The sequence below is a fragment of the Diprion similis genome, chromosome 3 (genome assembly GCF_021155765.1).
Source record: "Diprion similis isolate iyDipSimi1 chromosome 3, iyDipSimi1.1, whole genome shotgun sequence".
Taxonomy (NCBI): Eukaryota; Metazoa; Arthropoda; class Insecta; order Hymenoptera; family Diprionidae; genus Diprion; species Diprion similis.
Window position 1 is genome coordinate 5,693,288 of NC_060107.1, and position 25,009 is coordinate 5,718,296.

Here is a 25,009-nt window from a genome sequence, read left to right on the forward strand (position 1 = left end):
ACAGTCGCGCGGTGGCTCGGCCGACGGGCAGAGCGACAGGCAGTGAGAAGCAAGGCGAGAGTCGGAGGACGGAGAGTGAGACTGAGACTTGGTGAGACCGAGACTGCTGGCGCAGAAGTAGAGTGGCAACGGTGGAGTCCGGTGGGTTTGAAGAGCGCGAAGTAAAAGAGCGAGAGTGTCTTGGTCCCGCGACAGCAAGCGGAGCTCGATATCGCAACGCGGTGTATTTGAGGTAGTGACCGACCGGTTGTCCAAAGCGTCGCGTAACCGGCGGGTAAAAATCGTTCGTACTTTAACGGGGAAAACGGTGCTCGTGCGGCTACTGGCGCATTGTCGCGCTAAACAAAAATGGCGGACGGCGACTCGAGGGTGGACCGGTCTGATCCCGAGCTGAAATACCTCTCCGTTGATAGGAACAGCTTCAACGATCCGGCCACGCAGGCGGAATGGACGCAGAAGAAACTTGTCTGGGTGCCGCACGAATCTCAGGGATTCGTTGCCGCCGGTATAAAGGGCGAACGCGGCGACGAAGTCGAGGTCGAGGTCGCCGAGACCGGGAAACGCATGCTCGTCGCCAAGGATGACATACAGAAGATGAATCCACCGAAATTTGACAAGGTCGAGGACATGGCGGAGTTGACCTGTCTCAACGAGGCGTCCGTGCTCCATAACCTCAAAGATCGCTACTACTCGGGACTGATTTACGTGAGTACTCGCTAGCTTCCTTCTTTCTTTCAGTTCCAGTTTCTCCTCGTCTACAGTACGCGGTCGGTTCAATATATCCTCCCGTTCCTCGCCTTCTCTCAGTTCTTTGATCCTCCAATTCTTGCCTCTCCCCACCTTCTTAGTCAGTCTTCTTTTCTCTCCTCGCTTCGCCTCGCCGTAACTCCTGTGTTTACGCGAATGTTTACTGTCGGCTCCACCTTCTCTCTCGTCTTGCTATTCCTCAAAGTACATACCTACGATGAGAGGGCAAGTCGGAGTCGAAATAAGAAAAGAGTACATACAAAGGGTGATACACAGTGTGTTCCTAAAACTGGTTTTTGTCGTTTGATAAGGTGACTAGTAACAGGCAAAGAGAGAGGGAGAAAGGGAGGGAAAAAAGAAACAGGTGATTGCGGCTTTCCCACGAATTCCAAGTCCCCCTATCCATCTGTGAAAAACCTCTTGCTTGAAGTTGAAGCATCGTACAGCGATGCGTCACGAGTTTCGGACAGAATATTTACAGTTGCTTTTTGTCATCCGTAGAGAAACAGAATGAGATATGTATAATTGTGTATAGGTAAAGTGGAAAAGGGATGTTCGAATTCTCCCGCCAGCTGGTAATTTTCCGTTACCATAATTCATTTGTCAATTTGCGGGACTATTCTACTACCTGTGGGAATCGGCAGGGGACACACTTTATCGTCTGCTGTCACCGGCGATACGTAATCAGTCGAGGCTCGGTGCCAGCCACCTTGCAACGAACTAATCGTCGTGAGTCATTGACGGCCTTTGCTTATACATACCTTTGCCGGTGAAATTACTGCGCCAGGTAAAACGTACTTCTTATCGCGATCGAACCCGAGTCCTCGATAGGGTGACGAGAAAAAAAAACTTGTTTATCCGAGCAAGAGTGATATGAGCTCTTTCAAGCAACGCCTCTGTCTCTCTCCTTCTCTCTCTCTCTCTCTATCGTTCTCTCCGATTTCGAGAGAGGAGAGAGACTCGTCTCGATGACGACCGTCTTTGTTCGGGGGCTCCGCCCATCCGTACTGCACCGATATTTCGTTCGTTACCCTCGTGCTTTATTTCTTCATCTTCTTCTTCCTTCTTCCTGACAAGAAAAGAAATCCAAGAAAGAGATGCACGTCGGCGAATTTATATCCACTGTACGAAAGAACTTAGCGTCTCGATCTTATCTGAATATCTGATTTCTCTTTCGCTGTTTTTCTTTCTTACATTTTGTCAGTATTGTTTCGTGTGAAAAATATATATAGTTCTGAAGTTAGTAACGTTATCGTAACGATTTATGCTGAGGAAAAACCGTTATTTTTTATGACGCTGAAGTTAGTAACGAACTAACGTAACTAAACGTTGAGGGGAAAAAAATCACTTACTTGCGTTATTATAATTTCCTGCATTTCAGGGATTTCTGAAATTACGAAATAACAGGTCTTCCGAAATACGGATCATTGCAATAACTTTACTAACTTGAGTCTCATTTGTTTCCCGATTTTCGAATTGTCTTAAATTCAGTAAACCGTATAATAACAACAATAATAATAATAATAAAAAACACTCGTATTTCGAAATCTTAGTTCCTTAAAAGTAATTGTAAAATTAAGAAAATTCTTGTAATTTTTTTCACCAATCTTTCGTTACGATAACGATAATAACTTCAACCGAGTCGAAAGATAACAGATTTTAAAGTCCATCAATTCAGCGTGAGGTTCTCGCTAATCGCTAAATCGTCATCCGAATTCTATTACGTGACTCAATCTTAGATCAACCTAGAGATTTCTCGTCCGGGAAATCGTTTAAAACCCATTTTCAGTCGTCATTCTCAAATATTTAGTTCCAATATCCCGAGACAGACGGACAGTCCGTCAGTCAGTCGATGACTTCAACCCAACTTCCCAGAACTCGCAGTCATTAGTCGTCCGATTTTGCTTCGCAATTGCGTCACAATTATTTCCGGGACTTGATTTTTCATCAAGGTTTTACCAAAATTCAAATATCCGCTGAATTCTTGGGATAAAGTCGGATGTTGTTGTTGTTTTTTTTTTTTTTTTTCATTATTATTACTATTTTTTCATCAACTATTCAACGTTCATTCTTTCGTTTTATTTATTCATTTATTATACATCGTTGCAGCAACGACGACTAAATACGCGCGCGATTTGAACGCGACTGTCAGCCTGACAGATGCTCTCGTCTCAGCTTCTGCTGGATGCTGCAAAGCATCTTGTAATACTGCACGTATCTCATCTCTCGAAACGACGTCGCGCCTCATTAATGTTTACACACACGCACGCACGCACGCACGCAAACACACGAGACTTTTCTTCGGTAATATATGTAGTTGATTCTGTTTGCACTTCGGTTATTATTAATAACGATGTATTGGTTTGTAACAAGTATAGCGTTGGATTTATAATACGTGACATCGAGGAGACATCTGGCTACAAATGAATCACGATGGAAAATAGAGGAGGGAAAATAAATAAATAAATAATAATAACTGTTATCTGAAAAAAGGCTCAGCTATAAGACTGTAGAAGCCTCGGTAGAAGCTGATCTAGAATGAGAGAATTTATTTGATAGGTGAAACGATTTTTCATCGACTTTAGAAAATCGTGAATTTTTTTAAATGAAGAATCCGGTTAATGATAATAATTTTATCGCATTATCAATATTATTCCTTGATGATAAATTATTCTATTATCTTTTGTACAATTATTTTCGTCGCTTGTATCATAAAATGATTTTTTTTCAATTAGCTTTTCAGATATTAGTCGTTCAAAATAATTGAGAAATGTGGATAAAAGACTTGGACAATTATTCGAAACTATTGATTCGTTTATCGAACAAATCCGCATACAAAATCAATTCGTCAAATAATGTTAGTTCGTTGAACGAACGGATAACGTGTCATTGTCAACATCCATTAGATAGAAGATAAAATAAAATCAACCACTATCTTTGTCCCGGAACAAGTTAGAAGATGAAAAACGATATGCGACCTACGATTGTACACACATATACATATATAGATACGTATATTTATTCCGCCTAAACATATGACGATTACGTATCGAATTTTAATACCGCGTGGTTAAAAAAGAGAGAAAAGGATACGAGATAAGATAAGGAATTCCTCATGTGTAAACAGCATCAGCATCAGCAGCTGTTTCCTGAAAATTCGCTTCTTTTCTCCTGTTCTATTTTTTTTTTTTTTTTTTTTTTGCTTCTTCTTTTTGTCTTTTCTTTTTTCTTCTTCGTTTCATTGATATTCTGTTATATATATATATATATCAACCAACCACCCACCCACAATGAAAACGCTACCGACTTGTACTTACTTTATCGCTATAAATAGATATAGGAACACAATTCACGTATGTATGTATGTATGTATGATACTATATGTACATCCGTGTACTATGGCTGTTCCATATGTTGTTGTTATTATTATTTTTATCATAATCATCGTTGTTAATAGTGTTGTTATTATTATTATTATGATTTTACTCGTCGTGCAAACTTGTATTTTACATGTATAATACAAGTACCATTAACAATTCAAACAAGTTCGTAATTCCGTTTATTACAAGTAAACGAAAAGTAGAAGAAGAGACAAATAAAACAATAGAATTTGCCATAAAGAAATGAAAAATTCTATTCCGAATGTGGATAAAATTGTTCGGTTTTTTTTTTTTAAATTTCACTTTTCAGGCTTCAGTGAATTTATTTAATTTCTTTGACGAATTTGAATACTTTTTTTTTTTTTTTTTTTATATGAGATATAAATTGTGTTTGTTACCATATGCAGAAATTTTGTGTTATAATACATTAATTTTGTACAAATCGTGCGATTTTGTCTCACGATTAACTGCTGCTGCTGCTGCTGCTGCTGTTCTGAATGGCTTATTTAAATTAAAAATAGCCAAGTAATGACGAGAAGAGCGAAAAAATGATGTGAACAGGAAAAAAAACCTCAAATATTTGCTCACACTATCTCCTCCAGATGAGTCCTCTGTCCCTAACGGCTGCTGCTTCTTCTGCTTCTCCTCCTCCTCCTCCTCCTCCTCCTTCTCCTCCTCACATGCTCGTGTTGACTGAATCACTCATCCATGACTCACGAATATCACCAAGAAGAACGCCCTGGTCGATACAGATTGCTTTAGCAGACCGCGTCTTGGTTATTCTCCTTTTTATTAGACCATTTTATTCATAGTCAATTCGTAACTCTTCAATCAGGCTGGCCACACACCTGGAAAATATGGAAAACCTGGAATTGTCCTGGGACTTTTAATTTGGTCGTAGAAAAAACTGAGATTATCAGTTTTCTATCATGGAATGTAAAAATGATTTTTTTTTTTTTTTTTTTCTTCTAGCTAACCAGTTTAATTTTTTTCTTGGAGAAAACAAATTGGATTAAAATGACTTTTTTTTTTACTAGAAAACGAATGTAGAGGGTTAATAAGCTGAACGATTTAAGTTTTAGTAACTTACTAGAACTGGGAAAATGTCAGGAAAAACTAGGTTTCAGATCTGAAAACTTGGGAATCTTGTGGATTTTTTTTTTTTTTTTTTTTTTTTTTTTCAAAAATTTGTCGCCATCCTGTTAATTTCATTTGCCAAATTCTGACGTATTTTTGTCGGTCTAAATGTTAGATTGAATTAGAAATTCAAGATGGCGGATCCAATACGACGGAGGAAAATTTCAAAATTGATCGAATCCGAAGAAAAAATTCTCCGCGTGAGTTTTTGGGGTCGCTGATTACGAATCTGAAATCAGATTTTGAAAATTGAGTTTTTTTTTTTTTTTTTTTTCTCTCCGTATTTGATAAAATTGGAAATTTTTGTCCACCATATTGGATTGACATCTTGAACTTTTCGAAATCTAAATTTTAGATTCACAATCAACAACACCAAAAACCATCTTATTAATAAAGTTGACTCGGGACAATAACGCGTGACTCATAATCAAAGGGTTAAGGTTCGACGTATCACGTTGGTAGTATCCTTAAAGTAAGGTCGGGCCGTCGAGACGAGACTCGTCGGCTATACTCGACGTCTGGTGCTTAGTTAGAAGGCTTGGGGTGGTTGCCAGGGGTTAACGCACCCTTGAATCATTCGTTCAGGCGTGGTTTCTCCCAGTCGTTGCGCTAGGTTAAGGATGAATGGAATCGACCACGGTCTGAATCAGAGGTTAGAGAAAAAGCGATGAAAATATCTAAAAATTTTCACAAATCTTTTAACGTGAGGAATAAAATTTCGTAGAAGAATATTCGAACGATACAAACTAAGATAAGATAATTTATCGAAATTTTTTAGAGAAAAAGCTTCCATGATTTTGGCTGGCGCAAAAAATCGACAATTTTTTTTTGTGTCTCGTGTGACAAAATGTTAGTTTTTGATGTTTTAAGATCCCACTCCAAAGGACAGTTGAAAAGAAATTTTTTAAGAGGTCGCTTCACATTTTTTAAAACGTCAGAAATCGTCAAAAATCGATTTTTTTTTATATTTTTTTTTTCATTACGGTATAATTTTATAGACAAAAAAAAAATAAGTTTCCGAAAGTTTCAGTTCAAAATTTGACTTTTGAAACGTCGCTCGTAATTTTTTTTCAATTTTTTGGTGCATTTCCGTAGATCTTTTCGAGCGACCTTTTAATATTCATATTAAAATTTCATTAATTTAGTAAGAAAGAATCGATAACAATACACCACGACATGAATTAAAAATCAAACAAAATACTGAATATATAATTTTTTGACGATTTTTGACATTTTTAAAAATTTGGAGCGACCACTTAAAATTTTTTGTTTTTGTTGTCCTTTGGAGTGGGACCTTTTAAAACATCAAAAACCAACATTTTGTCGCACGAGACTAAAAAAAAAAAAAGAAAAAAAAATGTCTCTTTTTTTTTGAAGCGAAAAAAAATTCTCAAGAATAAGAAATAATAATCTTTGAATTTCGTCAAATTCACGCAAGGGAGGATGAGAGGGGAAATAAAAATGAAAAAAAAAGAGAAGTAATAATAGGTGATGTACTACGACGTCTCGGATCTAATTTTGTTCATTACACTCTCTATTTATAATACATATATACACACTTTCTGTGTTGATGATGCGATGCTTTCGTTCCTTCGCACGTATAATATACCACGTGGTCTCTAACGGGAAGAAAATAGAACGTTTTATTTTTATAAATAGAAGTATGTACGGAGTATATTTACGAAGCGGTAAAGTTCGAAAATATCGAAATTCCCCCTCGCTCGATGCTGTTTTCTGTGTTGCTACTGCTGCTGTTGATGCTGTTGCCGCCGCCGCTGCACCAAATCAACTCGAACTCGTTTCTTTTGTCCCAAGATTATAAATAACGACATAAACAACCGGTTGCAATTATTTATATTGAGATATACGTATATGAGGGGTGAAATAACTTTCCCCTGAGTAAAACATTTCAGTTTCTCTCTCTCTCTCTCTCTATCTCTATTTTTCTTTCTTTCTGTTTTGTTCTTTCAATAAATCTCAAAATAACCACGAATTATTGTTGATATTATTGTTGTTATTTTTATTATTACGCATAATTAGATGGAATTTTATTGGATTATCTTTACTAATATTGTAGAATTCAAGGAAAGAAATCAGATTTTGATCATTACAATAATTGCAAATGCTTGATGATGATGATGATAAAATTTTTACGGATTTATAATTACAACGTTCGAATTGCATGCACTGCGACATATTATTCAAACTGTTGACATGATTGCAGGTTCGCTGTGATATGTTATTATTACCATTATTATTGATAATAATAATAACAATAATAAGAAAAATATTTAGAACAAGCCTTTGCTCATTCAGTATTATTATGTTTAAATGGACGCAGGCATATTACGTCAATTTAAACGTCGTGCTGAATGATCGTGCGCAGAGGATTTTAAACTGACCTATGATCACGTTTTCGACTTAATAATAAGCAACGAACGAACGGTGGGTAAAAAAAAAAAAGAAAAAAGGAAGAAAAAAAAATTGGGGACAACCTTACGTCAACCCTTCTCCTCTCTCCTTCTCATGTCATTGCCATTGATCGCTTTACTCTCTGCCGTACGTGCGGGGAATATTGCACACATTCGGTACGTACATGTGAGAAGGGGGGGGGGGGGGGGGGGGAGGGGAGATACGATTTAATTCGTTACCTTAAATGGCCCGAATTGATCTCTCGCCGTCAGTGAACAGCTTCTTTGAGATTTAATCAAGATCTGTGACTGCGATTCGCACCTCCTAATATGCCGTAAAAATTCAACGCTTACCATTATCTAGTGACCTATACTTGCAGTTGTTTATCTTGTGTGATTTAGTTATTTAGTTTTAACGACGACGGCGATAATGATGATAATGATGGTGGTGGTTGTGGTAGGTAATGGTAATGGTAATGATAATAATGATGATAATGAAGGTATGCGACGAGATTTAATTTGGGGAAATCGATTGGCGATAAATGATCGATAATTTTTATCGATATTATTGCGCGATGGTAGTCGGATTGATTGAATATTCATATTGTTGTTAGGTTTTGAGGTGGGGTTGAAATTCCGAATTTTAAAAGTTTCGAAAAATTTCATGTTTCGGTGGATTAAGATTCTGAAAATAAAAATATGGAATATCGTATTATTATTGTTATTATTGTCATTATTATTAATATCATTATCATCATCATCATCATCATCAACCAACTTTTCTCTACGATTCAATCGACTCGTCCCAATTGAATTACGTATATTTTATGGGGAAAAGTAACCCGCGATCAGCTCAATATTCAAAGTGCGTTGCACTCCGGTGACGTCTGACGTTTGTGATTCAACGGTTATTCCACTAATATTTAAGAATGGACTGTATAATCATCGATGACTGTAGAGTCCGCTTAATATGAGTCGACAAGACTTTCACGGATGAGGGGAGCACAAGAGAATAATTATTACTTTCTTTTCAACATTATACGTGTTACGTATGAAATTGATCGATGAAAAAAGAAACAATTTTCAACATTTGAAAACTCAGTTTATCAATTAGAATAATCATAATGAATGACTTAATCAAGTTGTCATTAAGAAAGAAAAAGAAAAGGAAAAAAAAAAAAACTTTACTTTCCTCTCCGGTACATTATACTAGACATTTTTCATTCGTATTATTATCTCTTTGGACAAATCAAATTTTTCTGATTAATTAATTAACACAAAATTATTATTGATAAGTTTTTTTCGTTCTTTCCCTACCTAACTTCGTTTACTTTTGGTTTTGCCAATTTTTTGTTACGTTTTCGTGGATTTTTATACTTTTTCACATCATCATCATCATCATCATCATCATCATCATCATCATCATCACCATCATCATCATCACCATCATCATCATCATCACCATTGCCATCACCTCTTATTGTCACATCCTCGGATCTATCCCCGCGTATACAATACACACACATATTATACAGGCTCGTGTGTAGGTATGTATATCGTCGACGCGTTTTTACCTGACGACGACGACGACGACGACGACGATATGGACAATATGAGTGGTGAGGACCCCGTGTGCGTTACGTGAATACCTACGTATAGATGTATGGATGGATTCCTATCCGACGGACGACGATGATGTCATTACCGGCATCGAACACGCTGTAAAAACATTTCACGTCTATATCATCATCATATTCTTCTATGTATTTCTTTCTTCTTCTCTTTTCCCCCTCATGCTTTCGTTTACTTTTTTCTTCGTTTGTTTTTTTTTTTTTTTTTTTTTTTTCCTTTCATCTGTTTTCCTACCAATTCCGTTTTTCGTCGATACCTTCGAAGAAGAAACGATATACTGTATATGTATATATACAATATATATATATATACATATATAATGTATAGAATTATATAATACAGCTAGATATTATATCGAAACTCGAATGCATACGTACGTACTGCACATTACATATATATATGTATGTATGTATGTATGTATGTACAGGTAGTTGCATTCTGGCTGTAAATTCTGTTGGTGTGTCTGACCGTCTGCATGCCTCTCTTTCTGTCTTTTATAGTACGTTGTACGTGTGTATATGTATATATATATATATATATATATCATACTTTGTATGCAAAAAGAAGAAAGAGGAAAAAAAGGAAGACATTGTTCGTTGTATCCAATTCTTGTCGGTTCGATATCTCTCTATGAGGTTTTTGCGTATATATATATATATATAACACACACACATATATGTATATATATATATATATATATATATATATATATATATATACATATATACGTATAATGCTTGTGTATATGTTTACGTATGTATAAAAGTATGTGGCAACATACATTATACTTACGTCCTTGCCATCCTTTTCATTATTACATATATATATATATATATATATATATGTATATATGTATATGTAGGATATTGTATACGTTGTACGTACCTTATCCTCATTATCGTCTGATATTTGTTTCTTTTGGTTTGGTTTGGTTTCTTTTATCTTTTCATTCATGCGCCATTCAAACAACGGACAAATTCTTTTCTATTTGGTATTTATTTTGATTTATTAAAAAAAAAAAAAAAAAAAAAAAAAAAAATTGTTTTTTTTTCTGTTCCTTTTTTACTCCTTACTTCTCGTACACAGTAACTTTCATTCTGTTTGTACGTGTGTATAATATACACGTAAATATGAATATAAAACGTATCAATATTGTGTCGCTAACGACCGGATGTCTGTGCAGACGAAATGATTTTGAAATTGAAAATACATATGTGCGAACAACGGAATCGTACAATCCTTTTTGTTGCAAATGTCACGATATTGTTGCAAGTTTAATCGATACAGTTTTACTGGTTGGAAGTAAATAGTTGGAAGCTTTTTTTTCTAATTTTATTTTATTTTTATTTTTTTTTGTCTTTTTTCTCTCTCTCAATCTTTTTCTCTTTCTTTAATCTAAATCGGTGTAACTTTCAATGTTGTTGTTGCTGTGATTATTGTAGTTTTTGCGACAATTAATGGGTTTTCTTTTTCTCATTTGCCCTCGTTCGAATTTTATACGTTTTTATTTTATATATTATATGGATATCCTTCATGATTTTACATCTTTATCAACAACACATGCATCACACATTAATAATAAATTTTCGTCTTCCCAGTGATTAATCATTCACCTTTAGTTAATTGCGAGTCCATTTTATCAGAGAGATAAGTGACAATGAATTAATTATCGGTGAAATCGTCAATGGCGCATGATGTGTAACCGAAACTTAGTAGGTATATATAATACACCTATGTAAGTACGTACGTATGCATGCAAGTTTCATACCTGCACGTTATATTATAGGTATATATATGTGATGATTCAACAATGTATACATATATATATATATATATTTTTTTTTATCTCAAATATACATTTATGCACACGTGTTGAGAATATACATAGATACATACGTGTCACGTGTAACATGTATATTGTTATTACAATGACGATAACGATTATTCATTGTTGTCTTGAATTGTTCATATTTTTGCAACAATCATTCCCGTGGCTTGCTCGAAATGTTGATGATAACGAACGTACGTGTATATGTGAAGAATGAAAACGAATGATGGGTGGGTTTTTGTTTTCGTTTTTACGTTTTTTTTTTTTTTTTTGTGTTTTGTGTTTAATAATAATCGATTAGTCAGCACAGCCTTTCACGAACGTCGCATTGTAATAATTTTAGTAAACGTACGCGAGAATCAAAAAAAGAAAGAAAGAAAAAAAAAACTACAACAATAATAATAATTATAAGAAACAAGACAAAACCAATCCAATTGACAGGGAATGCCCCATACATCATTATACTTGTATACTACACGCACTGTACATACCAAATAGTTGAAAAACAAAGGAATTGAAGTTGGTTTACGATGCCTCCTAGACCCCAGGTTGTGGGTGCGGTACGTTTTATACGAGTACATACCTATACACACATATTTATAAATATATTTATAAAAATTCTAATAGGAAAATCGTGTGTATTAAAGGTGGTAGGTACGCGCTACGCCTGTTAACCTACCGACGTTTATTAACAAGTACAAAAGCCTACATCGTGTGTGTGTGCGTGTGTGTGTGTGCGTATATATCTATATATATATGTATTGTTATGTATATATTATAGATAAAGGTACATATTATATATATATATATATATATATATATATAGTGCAGTGTATTTACCCACCTGCGTCGGACCTGCATGTGAGTATGTGTATATCACGTGCGTGTATGCATGTGTGTACACGTAAACGTAGAGTATAAAATATATAGCTATATTCTATTCCTATCTACCTACCTACCTGCGCATCGCTGCTTATATTATACATGGGATACCTTAACGAATATAAAACGGTTGGCCAACGCTCAACGAACCGCAAGTAAACGCATGCTGGCCGGTAAAAATCCTAAAACCATAAACGACTATATACCTAGTGTAGTAGGGAAGGGGAACGATGTGATTCGAGGTGTTTACACCTTTGAGAGTGTATAAGTGATGTAATGTATGTATGTGTGTATTTATGGATCGGGAATTATATACGAGGCAGGGTTTCGCAAACATCCCCTGGAACCTTTTTTTCTTTCTTTCTTTCTTTCTTTCTTCGTTCTCCGTTTCTCCTTTTTAATTTACAACCGCAAGGGAAAGCCTGAGAAATTATTAACGGTTACGTATATGTATATGTATATGTATATGTACAAGCAGTACCTGTGGGGAAGGTTTTTTTTTTTTTTTTTTTGTCGCTTTTTGATTTGATTTTTATTTTCTTCTCATTCGATGAAACTTTATAAGTTTTATTTGATCATTTTCCTTTCCCTTCTTTCTTTCGTTTGTTTCTTTTGTCAATTTTACACTTGGTCAGGGGAAAAGAGAGAGGGAGAGAGAGAGAGAGAGAGAAAAATTAATCAACAAAGATGGAAATGAAATTCGACAGGATGAAGAGAAAAGTTGATAACAAACCTTGAAAAAGTGAAAGTTTGAGAACATTTGTGTTTTTTTTTTTTCCCTTACTCCGAAGAATATTATAACGCGAATGATAATTATTTGAATTGCAATATTCAATTTTTTAATTTTCCTTTTCTCAAATTTCAATCCGTTATAATAATTAGCGACATGACGGAATTAAACTACAGTACAATAGACTTGATTCTATATAATATATATACAATACACGTATGTATATATGTATAAAAAATAGTTGAACCTTAAGACCTGCGATGATCTAGTTAAAAGTAATCGGGAAGAAAAGAAAAGAAAAGTTGAGGAAAAAAAAAGAAAGAAAGAAAGAAAGAAAGAAAGAAAGAAAGAAAGAAAGAAAGAAAAAGTCAAAAAGAAATTTATAAAAATTAGGTGTTTACGCTATAACGTGATCATATCGTTATACTTCTATGAAATAAGAATAATTGTCGCGAACAGTCGGTGTCAACGTGCAGCTGATCAGTTCAAGTTATTATCGTCGCGACTTGCGGGGTTCGTAAGTTCACAAGTTCAAAGTCCGTTGCTAATAACCATTATTACAGACAATACCTACGTACATACACTGTGCATAAATATGTTGACACGCACGCACACACGCACGGGAAAAGTTAATCCCTATTAGCTCGTTACTTTTAACGACGAAACTTGATCTTATATACCTACTTTACCCATAAAGAGGGTGCAAACTAGAAACAGAAGCTGTTAAACTTATCGTATACGTTATACCTATAACAATATGCGCAGGCATGACTTTACGTTCATAAAATGTAATTTCGAGTCTAGAAATGAATCTTTTTTATTTTGTTCAAAAAAAAAGAAAAAAAAAGAAAAGAAAAAAAAATTAATTTAATTTTTGTCAATTTTTTCAATCTTCTTTTTCTCCCTCTATTCTTTTTTCTTCCTTATATTTTTCGTCATATTTACTTTTACACGTCACGAGTGCAAAAGTTATTGAAAATTGTTTGTTGTAGATCAGTTTATCGTGTATCATTTACATATTTTTTCCTTGAGATAATGAGGGAAAAAAAAAAAAAAAAAAAAAATCAAAAATTGAAGATAAAAAATTAAGGAATAAACGAATGAATAAAATTTTTACCGAGTGAGTAGAAGATGAAACGAATGAAAAATAATAATTGACATCAAAATTTTTGCTTTTCTCACTTATTTATTTATTTATTTATTTATTTATTTATTTTTTTTATCATTATTTTTATTATTTCGTACAAACGCAAATTTACATAATAAATTTATGTGTATGTATATATATATATATATGTATGAAAATATAAATCGCGCGAGGTGTGTACAGTGGAAATTAATAATTACGCTCTGAAGTTTCATCATCATCATTATTTACTTGACAAGCCATTTAAAAATGTTAGGCTAGAAATCAGTACATTATGATATTAATGATGATGATTATAACAATAATAATAATAATAATAATAATAACAACAACAACAACAACAAGGTAGAGTTAAGCACGTATGTGGCATAAGTATAGCAGATTACTTGCACCTTTTCGTGGTGTTTAAGCTCCGCGGGCAAAGACGCCTCCTTATAAGGGAAAGCGTCCTTAACCCGATTCGGCGTCGCGTCGCGTCGCGTCGCGTTGCGTCGACCGATCGAAGGAAGAGAAAAGGATATTATATGTATGTATAAACGGTCCATGAAAGAAGTTTAACGAGTTGTTTACTTATCGAGTCGCCGCTGCGGCGAATCCGCGAAGATTACGAAGACGAAGAAGGACAAGAAGTAAAAGAAAAAGAAAGAGAAGAAGAAGAAGAAGAAGAAGAAGAAAATAATCCCGCTGCTGCCCCGCATGCATGGAACGTGGAGTTTTAAAGTCGAGAGAATGAGAGAATTACGCTGTTGCTGTTGCTGCTGCTGCTGCTGCTGCTGCTGCTGCTGCGGGCCCCCATCGGCAGCTGCCTTATATGGTCGCCCTATTTACTTACCTCCTCTGATTGCCGGAGTCTCTCACTCTCGTTCATCACTATCGCTCGCGTTACGAGATGTGAACCTTTCTGCGATGCTTATACGTATACAGATTATCGACGAACGGCTGTTGGATTTTTTTTTCTTTTTTTCTTTTTTTTTTTTTCTTTTTTTTGGTCGAAATATTATCTATGAATATTTGATTTGAATAATGAATAGCAATACATATTTTTGTTGGAAATTGAACGATATACGAAAAAGGTCTCCTGCGATTTTTTTTTCGTAAATCTACTGGTTCAAAAGTTGATGAAAAAAAAAAAAATATAAATTTTGTACAATACTTTGCGTTAAAAATTCGCTTCTTGATAAGTAATCGGATATTTTTGGAAAAAATTACGTATGTTTCAGTAACGATGGTAGCAATGAACTTTAAGAAATGTTATATATGTATTTATTTTTTTTTCATTATCCAACCGTTATTTCATTCGTGAAAATGGAAAAAAAATATCGTGAAATTTGACACAAGTAATTCTTTTAACCTTTGATAACTTTTGAACCAGTTGATTTACGAAAAAATCCCAAGAGACCTTTTTTTTTTTCTGTAGATCGTTCAATTTCCTGCAAAAATATGTATTACTCTTTACGATACGCTAATTCGTTGTTGATGAATAAAAATCCAAAATAATGATAATAATAATAATAAAAAAAAAAAAATTTCCTCCATTATGTAAACGGGAAATGGAAAATCGAATTATTAATATTAAGAGGTCAAACTTTTACAGAAGAATTTTTTTTCTCGTCATCGTGAACGATATTTTCACGGTGACTGTCGGAAAAAAAATATTACTTTTTTTTTTTTGCCCCACCCATATATATATTTATTTATATAAAATGCATGTACGTATGAAGTGTATAAAGTTACGGATGCATATATGTATACGTTTAACCGTGGTTATAACGTAAGCTAAAGAGGAATGTTGGACAGGTCGTCGACATTCGGGGCTTGGGGACCGGTTTCAGGGTCTTCGAAGCGACAGATCTCAAAATCCGACGACGAAGGAATACCAATTCAGGCGAAATTAGCTGAGATCGTTCGGCCCAGTGTCCGGTCTGGCTGCATAAATTCGCGTCGCGACGTTAAAAACAGAAACGAAAACATTAATCAGGTGTGAAAAAATAAAAACCAAACCCAACTAATGCAATCGAAAATAATGTTAATATCGATATAAAAATTATAATTATATAGACATGCGCTGATTCAATATCTATTCCTGTTTCTCTCTCTTTCACGTTTTCTATTTTTATACCGCTCTTTTTAAAACCTCGTTGAAATTGTTTTTTCTTTTTCTTTTTTTTCTTTTTCGCCACCGATTTTTTACCATTAAAACTTTTATTCTCTTTTACGAATCAATCGGTTCTTTGTTTTCTTTTTCTTTGTTTCTCTTTCTTTAGCTTATAGAATTATAAATTATACTATCGTAATAAAATGCTCGTGATTTTTCATTTCTCTGCGTCAAATAAAAATTTTGCCAATTATTATAACGAGATTCGTACGCGTGTGAGAAAGATTGTTTTGCAGTTGTATTAGATTGCGATTACAAATCTGCAATCTGCAATTGTTTTTCGATTTTTTCGTGCTTAAGTATTTCAATAAATTAATTATGTACACACGGACAAATTGTCGTTCAGTGATTTATTCTTTCTTTCTTTTTTTTTCTTCTTCTTTTTCTTCTTTCCATTCTTTTCTTTCTTCATCACGAGTCTGAAATATTTTCAAAGAGATATTGAATCCTTGTAGCTCAAATGCGCGAATCATGAACGAAAAATGAATTTTTTAAAGCCGTTTATTGAGAAAAAAATAACCCAAAAAAGTAATCAGAACAAAAAAAAATCTCTACCCTTGTCAAGTGTTATATATATATACACCAAACAATTGCCGTTTTTTTTTTTTTTTTTTTTTCACACTCCTTTCCTTCCTTCGAAGGACCAGAGTAAGAAGAAGGAAAAATAAAAAAACAAACAGACGACAACAAGAGACGGCGAATTTTTGATCTTGGAGAGAAGAACGAAAGAACGAAGAAAAGAAGAAATGTAATATAATAAAAGAAAGGAAAAAAATTGCAAAGTTTTGTGCGGGAAATTTGCCAGCCCCCCCCCCCCCCCCCCCCCCCCCCCCCCGCGCGCGCGACACCTACGTGCCGGGCAGGATCGTCATTGCGAGCGACACGCGGGCCGAGGAAGAAAATTGTAGTATGTAATGTAAACGTGCCCCAGAGTGAATTGTTCATGGCTACACGGTTAGCGGTATTTCTCTCTCTCTCTCTCTCTCTCTCTCTCTCTCTCTCTCTCTCTCTCTCTCTCTCTCCATTCGTCTCTGTTGCGTATGTGTGGATATACATATATATATATATATATATATATACACATGACGGTCAGCACGGATGACGAATAGAATCGATCGTTTGATTACAACTGCACACAGAGATATGCATATACTATACACACATGTATGTATAAATATTTTATGTATATGAATAGGCACACACACACACACACGCACACAAAGTTGATACTTTAATATTATTATTATCATCATCATCATCATCTTCTCTATTATTATTATTATTATTATTATTATTATTATTATTATTATTATTATTATCCTTGTACACATATGTATGGATGTATGTATGTATGTATAATCATGAGTGTTTGGTTATCTAAACACTGACGAATCTGCCTGCCTGCCTGCCTGCCTGCTTGCCTGCTTGCCTGTCTGTATCAGGGGAAAGTATTTAATGCGATGATTCACGTTGGGAGAAAAAAAGAGAAGAGAACAGAGAAGAGAGAAGAAGAAGAAGAAGAATTCCGGTGATACATAGCCCTGCAGTAATATTCAAGGTGAAATAGGGGGGGGGGGGGGGGGGGGGGGGGGCGATCGTCTCTATCTTACTCGTGACGCTTAAGTAGCGAAGAATGATCTTAAATACCTACCTGCCTACCTACTATTAATGCATTTTTTTTTTTCTAGCTAGAAATACTTGCGCACGTGCTCACGATTTCCATGAAAACAATCATCTCCTGAACCGTTTTTAACTAGTTTATCTAATTTTTTTTATATCGTGTAGGTATACCTTTTCTATTCCGTCTATTTATCAGAGTCTGATTTTTTAAGTCAATCTACAACGTGTCTTTGTAATGATTTTTTTTTTTTTTTCTTATCAGACGAATGAAAATTTTCTAACAAGAATTGGAGAGGATGTGAAGAGAATCATTTTGTTGTATTACTCTTTTCTTTTCGTTTCTTTGAACGACCGGCATATTTTAATCGTAATTAGTTGCGAGCTTTCCGCAGGATTCCGTGAAACACGGTGATTAGTTAGCGATTTCACGTCGAATGATTTTAGTCGAAAGAAATTGGATTTCAAAGAAATCGTTGAATGGTTGACCTGTTTCAACGTTTGTCTTTTTTTCGCGCGGTAAATCTGAAATCCATGAATTTCTTAAGTAAATTTTGTCGATAAATTATTTCACAATAAGCCGCGCTGACAAGACGGTGGTTTGTTAATTTTATTTTTTTATTTTTATATTTTGATTTATTTCCTCGGAAAGAAAATAAATATTTTTGTTCATTTCAAATTATCCAACGCACACGAAGAAAGAAAATTGCGGTAAACAAAATTCTCGTTCAATGACAATTCTGTATTAATTAATCAATCAATTAATCTGTGATAAGTTTAGTAATTATTTCGAGTACCTTTATTACGTGTGTGTGTGTGCATTTATATATATATATATATAAAAATTGATCGTGTATGTTGGTGATGATTGTCGAATTTATCGTAAATAGCTGTGACGAATATTTGGGTTTTTCCACAAACTTACGCGATACATTTTTTTTTTTTTTTTTTTTTTTTACACGACAATTAGTTACGTGTTCGTTTTACACACCTTATTATGAATGCGCTATTTATTCGACACCGTGTTTATATTATATCAGCGACTAGATAACTCGTGTTTCGAGGAAACGATGATTACACAGAGGTTGTATACCTACGCGATAATAGATATACATGTCTAGATAGATAGAAAGAATCAGCCTCGTTATTACAATAGTCCGATAAAACGGGCGAGGATTTTCGTTCACGGACTCGCTAAGAACAGCAGACTCTTCACGAATCTATAAGATGTGCTCGGATAATGTGAGGAAAAAAGACAAAAAAAAAAAGAAGAAGAAGAAAGAAAAAAAGAAAATAGCTCGTTGGTCAAAATAAATTTAACTTTCCTTTTAATTTTTTACAAAAGTAATTTTACAAAAAGTAAGAAAAAAAACAAAAACAAAACAACAAACAAATCATAATAATAATCGCGAAGTTGGAATGATTTTGAAAAAAAGCATTCTTTGTTTTTTTCGTTTCCATGGAAAAAAAAAGGTTATTTGTCAAATTTAATTACGTCACGTGGGAATTCAGTACCGCCAGTTCCTTTTTTCTCACCCCGAGGCGAAGGGGAACGAGACAAACAAGTGTAGTAAAATTCAATTTATGCAGTTTAAGCATCGAGTTTAACGCAATTGGTGAAAATTTTTTTTTTTCAATTTTTTTTTGTATATTTATTGTATAAATTGTAATTTATTGTTAATAATAATGATGATAATAATAATAATAACAATAATGCAGTGACTAGCATGTAAATTTATAATATTCCAAATGCACTCGCCAAGCGTATATTAATTATACGTATAATTTATATACTGTAATGGGATTTAGAGATTATAAATATATTATGTGACTGGCGGAATGTTGAATCAATTACGTCACTGCTTCTGCTTCTGCTTCTGCTTCTGCTTTTCATGGTTGTGCAGCAGCACTGAGGTATGCAATTGCAGTCAAGACGTCGTGACGTATATGGATCTACTTATGTAGTTTATAAATACGTACAATGTATGCATAAATAATTTTATGCCTATGCAGCATACCAGTTTTACTATATTAACCGTAACTCGACGATACGTTGCCGATAATGAATTTCTCTGATTACAATATAGTGTAATGTGTGCGTATATATATATAGGGAAATCTATGCATTTGTTATAAATACGAATTCTATAAATTTTTAGTTTTTAACTCTCTGAGTCACACGTTATTGGACTGAAACAACTTTTGCAACAAGATTGTATTTCATGGTTTTTCAGGCTCGTTGATTACGAAACTGGAATCGGATTCAAAAAATTCAAGATGGTGAATCCAATATGGTCGACAAAAATTTTAAACTTGATCCAGTATGGTCAAAAAACTCAGGTTCAGGGGATTTCGGGGTCGCTGATTAGATTCGCTATACTTGATTTCTAAAATCTGATTTCAGATTCGTAAACAACGACACCTAAAACCTCTTGACAGAGTTTATTCTCCGGATTCGATCGCATTTTGATACTTTCGTTCGCCATATTGGATCCGCCGTTTTGATTTTTTTTTAATCCGAATTCAAATTCGTCATTCGTCAAAATTGATACAAAATGGGTGGTAAGAATATTCATCCCTATGACTCAATGTATTTATTATTATTATTATTATCATCATCATCATCATCATCAAGATTACTTGTTTTTTTTATCAATACGTAAGAAATGTCAGTCTTGTGCCTATTTTTTTTATTTTTTTCCGTTGAGTGACATTTTAAACGTTACTTGCTTTTTTCGCTATATCAGCTTGTATGTATCTATAACGTACTTTTATATACGAATGAATATTTAGAAGCGAAATATATTAGCGCTCTTTGTTAGATATATATATACCTAAGGTATTAGAACTTTGCAATTCTTATCTTCTAGGCGTGGCAAGCAACAGGTGAATACCTCGATCGTTGTGTATTCAATTGATCGGGCGAGCGTTAATTCATGTTAACTAAACTTTTGTCTCAGCTATAGATATATACGTCGTCGTCGTTGTAGATGTACATAATATATGTAACTTGCATAAATACTTTACGTAGGTATGACATGATGTTTCGATTGCGTAAGAGAATTAATCTAAGGTGTGTTTAGAAAAAGAAAAAGAGAAAGAAAAAGGAAAAATATTTTGTCATCGTTTATCTTTTGAGATATTTATATTCTTAAATATCTTTCCGCAAGCTCGTATGTATTATATATATATTATAAAGTTTGAAAATAATTTAAATTCTCATAGGTACGATGAAAAAATAATTACTCGATCAATTTTCTGGAAACAAGGAACAAGTTCAGGCGATTTTGCAATAAATTTCACTTGTAAATTTATCGCCGCAACTGAATCACGTGCTTTTAAGAAGTAGGTATATATATATATATATATATATATAGACGATATACTTGTATGCGCGGGATAAATAAAATTGATTTCATATTTTACGCGGGTTATTTCGTTGCGGCGGAATTCCGAAACTCGTGCGAATTATATTTCCCTTTGGATAACAAACATGCTGCAGATTTTTAATTTCTGCAACGGGTTGCTGGTGGTCCTTGTGTGCGTGTGTTTTACGTACGTATCTACGTACCTACGTACGTACGTATAAATATAGATTAATTCCGTCAGGCGATGAGGGAGAGAATGAGAGAGAATGAGAACGAGAGAGAAACACAGAGAGAGAGAGAGACGAGATGTTCTTCTTGCAGGCAAATATCTGCAATGCATGCCTGCAGCCTGCAGAAAGGCTAATTTTGGTCTAATGCATGTTGATCGGCGAAACGCTTCGTGATTATCATCTTAACGGTCTTATTTTCAAACGGCCGTTTTATTGATTTATCGGTTATTCTTATCGCTATTTTATTGCCTGGTATATATATATATGTATAATCCCAATTAACGACCCGACACATTATTAACGTACATCAAGAACTATTAAAGAATTTTTCTCCGTATTGTTATACGTACAGAATAATAATAAACAATTGACCGACTCGCGATTCTTGCATTCTCTACGTTTATATTTATACATGAATGTTTTGAAACATCACATTTGCTTTTTCATGCTATTCGATGTAGATAAAACGTTCACCGTGTTTCTGCACGAAAAGAAAGAGAAAAAAGAGAGAGAGAGGAAAGAAGAGTTTTGACGAAAATTGATGAATTGGGTGGGAAAAAAGGACTTGATTTTTTTTTTCTGTTTCTTTTCCCGTTACATAATTTAAGATTCTGATTGTAATTTTTATGCTTGTTTATATATTGAAACTAGTAACGAAAATATGCAAATATGCATCTGTGCGTGTGTTTTGCACCGCCGTAATTATATCCGTTGCAAAACCGCTGAAACGTCGATTCGCGTTAGCAGTTTTAATCAAATAACAATAACCAGCACTGAGGTGGAAGAGAAAAAACGAGAAAGAAAGTTTTTTTCTTTTCTTTCTCATTCTCTTTTTCTTAAGAATTCTGCGAAATAATTTTCCTTCGTATCACTACGTGGTGAAAATGAAAAATGTTATTTTTTTTTTTGGTTCGACGAGTTTGTGAAAAATTTTTTTTTTATTTCAAATAGAACGTAAATTAACAGATCAAACTGTTCTTTTTTTATATGAAAAAAAGGGGCAATTATTATATCGTTTAGGGTTAACCGGACACCCGGTATATTGATTATACATTTGTTGATTAGGTACATAATGATATCATTTCAGGCCCATTAGTTATATCAATTAACGCATTTCTTATTGCCTCAGCTAATTATATACATTCGATGTTAGTTACGTATAGGTACATACATACATCGCAATTATTCGCTTTAAAAAATTTTATTCAATATAATCGTTGAAACGAATTACAGTCTTCTTTCTTATTTATTTGTGCATTTCTTTATTCATTTTTTGCGTCTTTTTCTTAAAATAAAAAAAAAATTGTTTTATTATTTTTATTAAAAAATTTGGGCTTAATAAATTTTGAAAATTCAATTACTCATTGTTATAATAACGATATTTAACGACAATTAAATATTAATACAGTGTTAACGATTACAATTATGATAACGACGGTGATGATTTATTTTTTTGATCTTCGATTTTTCAGACCTACTCCGGCCTCTTCTGCGTCGTCGTGAATCCCTACAAGAGATTGCCGATATATACAGAAAAAATAATGGAGAGGTATAAGGGTATAAAACGTCACGAAGTACCGCCACACGTTTTTGCCATAACCGACACGGCCTATCGTTCAATGCTGCAAGGTAAGCGTTTTTTTTTTGTTCGTTTTTTCTTCTTCTTTAAGATAAATATTAACAATAAGATGACACACTTTTATAATTTTATTTTATACTCTGCTTTTACGAAGAAAACGACAATTGCAACCGGAGGGGGCGGGGGGGGGGGGGGTAAATAAATTAATCTGCAGGGAATATTGACTGCTTAATCAGATTCGGAACTGATCGATAAAACTTGCAGATTCACGATCTCCGTTTAATTCAATTAATCCATTTTTACGATTAGAGAAATTTTACACTTTATTTAAATATGTGTAATTAATATTATATCGTTTGTTTTACCTTCTTTTCATTTTTGTTCCTGTTTGCTTTCGCAGATCGGGAGGATCAGGCGATTTTATGCACGGGTGAATCCGGTGCCGGTAAAACAGAGAACACGAAAAAGGTGATTCAGTATTTGGCGTACGTGGCTGCATCGAAGCCGAAATCAAATGCGGTAAGTTTCATCGATCGATTAAAATATACAACGTAAGATGTGAATCGATTTTGTATATCATAATTATAAATAGTTTATTTCTATAAAAATATGATAGATTCTTCGTAGTATCGGAGTTTGTTCTTTCAGTTTTTAATGAATAACGACGAACCTGCGATGATATCGTAACGTTTTACTAGTGCGAATTACTTTCTGATTCACCTTTATTATAACTGTATCATTATACAGTCAGCGTAATTCAATACACTTTGCAAAGGCTGCTGCCGCTGCCGCTGCCGCTACGAGAATATGACTAAACCGATCCTATCGCACATCCGAGAATAATAATAATAATAAAACTTAAAAACTCGCGGTTTGCCAATTCAAAGTACATGTGAAAATTCATTTAGATTTTTATAGATAGAAAATTCATTAGAAATTCGTTTAGAAAATGATACTGATTATCAGGGTGGCCAAAACGTCAGGGAAAAGTCAGGGAATTATGATGGAAATTTGGAAAAAATGTATGTTTTTTTTTTTTGCTTTTTTTCACATATATAAATCGTTTTCGAAATTTACCTATGATTCGTAAATTCGACTAAAGATTTTGTTTGATTTTCTAATTATTCGTGTGAAAATAAGCGATACTTTGTGTTTCTTTAGATACAAAATTTATGTATTCAAGATGCGCAAATTTTTGAACTTTTGGTCATGAAAAAACTGTCCAAAGTTATCTAAGTTTGGTGGGAAAATGCGAGGTAATTCTCAAGTTTTTTTTTTCGTCCTTTTTTTCTTTCTTTTCTGCCAAAATCGGGGAATTTTATTTGAACAAAATTGTCACCACCATGATTATGATATATATATATATATGTATATAGAAGAAAACTTGAAAAAAAAATTACATCATAAACTTTTTTTTCTTTACATATATATATATATATATATATATATATATATATTTAATTGAATAAAAATCGCTGCAATTTAAATGCGAATGAAATTGCGGAACGCGTCTCGAGTATCATTGAATAACGTAAATTGTAATAATGAAAGAAATGATAAAGGAGAAGTAGAAAAATATGCGAGATATAGTTGGCGCGTTAGTTGTTACACATGTAACGTCATGTTACATGAATTTAACCGCTTGAACCGCAATCCGGAAAAGGTCTCTCCACCATTGCAGGGCGGTATAATAATGAAACGTTCATAAATCTTATTAACAAACCTTACATGGTATGATCGTGAGATCATTTCACACTTAACACTCGAGACTCGACGTGTAAACGATCCTCTACAATAGCAGCTGCTCGTTGCGTAGCGATGATGAATATTTTTTATTTCTTTTTATTTTTGAAATACCTCGAAAGAGGCTTAAACATTGTTCTTTTTTTCTTTTTTTTTTCAATTCATTTTTATTAATTCTGTTTTCTTTTCGTTTCGTTTCGTTTTTTTTTTCTTTTTTTTTTTTTTTTTTGCGACGCGCTTACGCGAATTCACAATTTTATTTATAACAACGTTCGGATTTGATCGATCATTGATTGTTTGAAATTTTTTTTTTTACACGTGAATTATTTTCGACGATACGTTTTGTTCCACGCAGGCAAAAATGAAAAAAAAGGGGCGAGGGGGGAGAAGAAAGAAAGAAAAAAAAGGACATTACGACAATTC

At 33.9% G+C, this 25,009-nt stretch overlaps 1 protein-coding gene across 3 annotated transcripts in view; it reads left to right on the forward strand.

The window, feature by feature from the left end:
• Positions 1-116: 116 nt before the first annotated feature.
• The window catches only part of LOC124404599 (myosin heavy chain, non-muscle), a 38,378-nt gene continuing 13,485 nt past the window's right edge, over positions 117-25,009 (forward strand). For all 3 annotated transcript variants that reach the window (XM_046878885.1, XM_046878886.1, XM_046878887.1), the window contains exons 1-3: positions 117-705; positions 22,737-22,893; positions 23,244-23,362. In XM_046878885.1, coding sequence (XP_046734841.1) covers positions 349-705; positions 22,737-22,893; positions 23,244-23,362 — 633 coding nt within the window. In that variant the 5' untranslated portion in view covers positions 117-348. The remainder of the gene's footprint in view (positions 706-22,736; positions 22,894-23,243; positions 23,363-25,009) is intronic.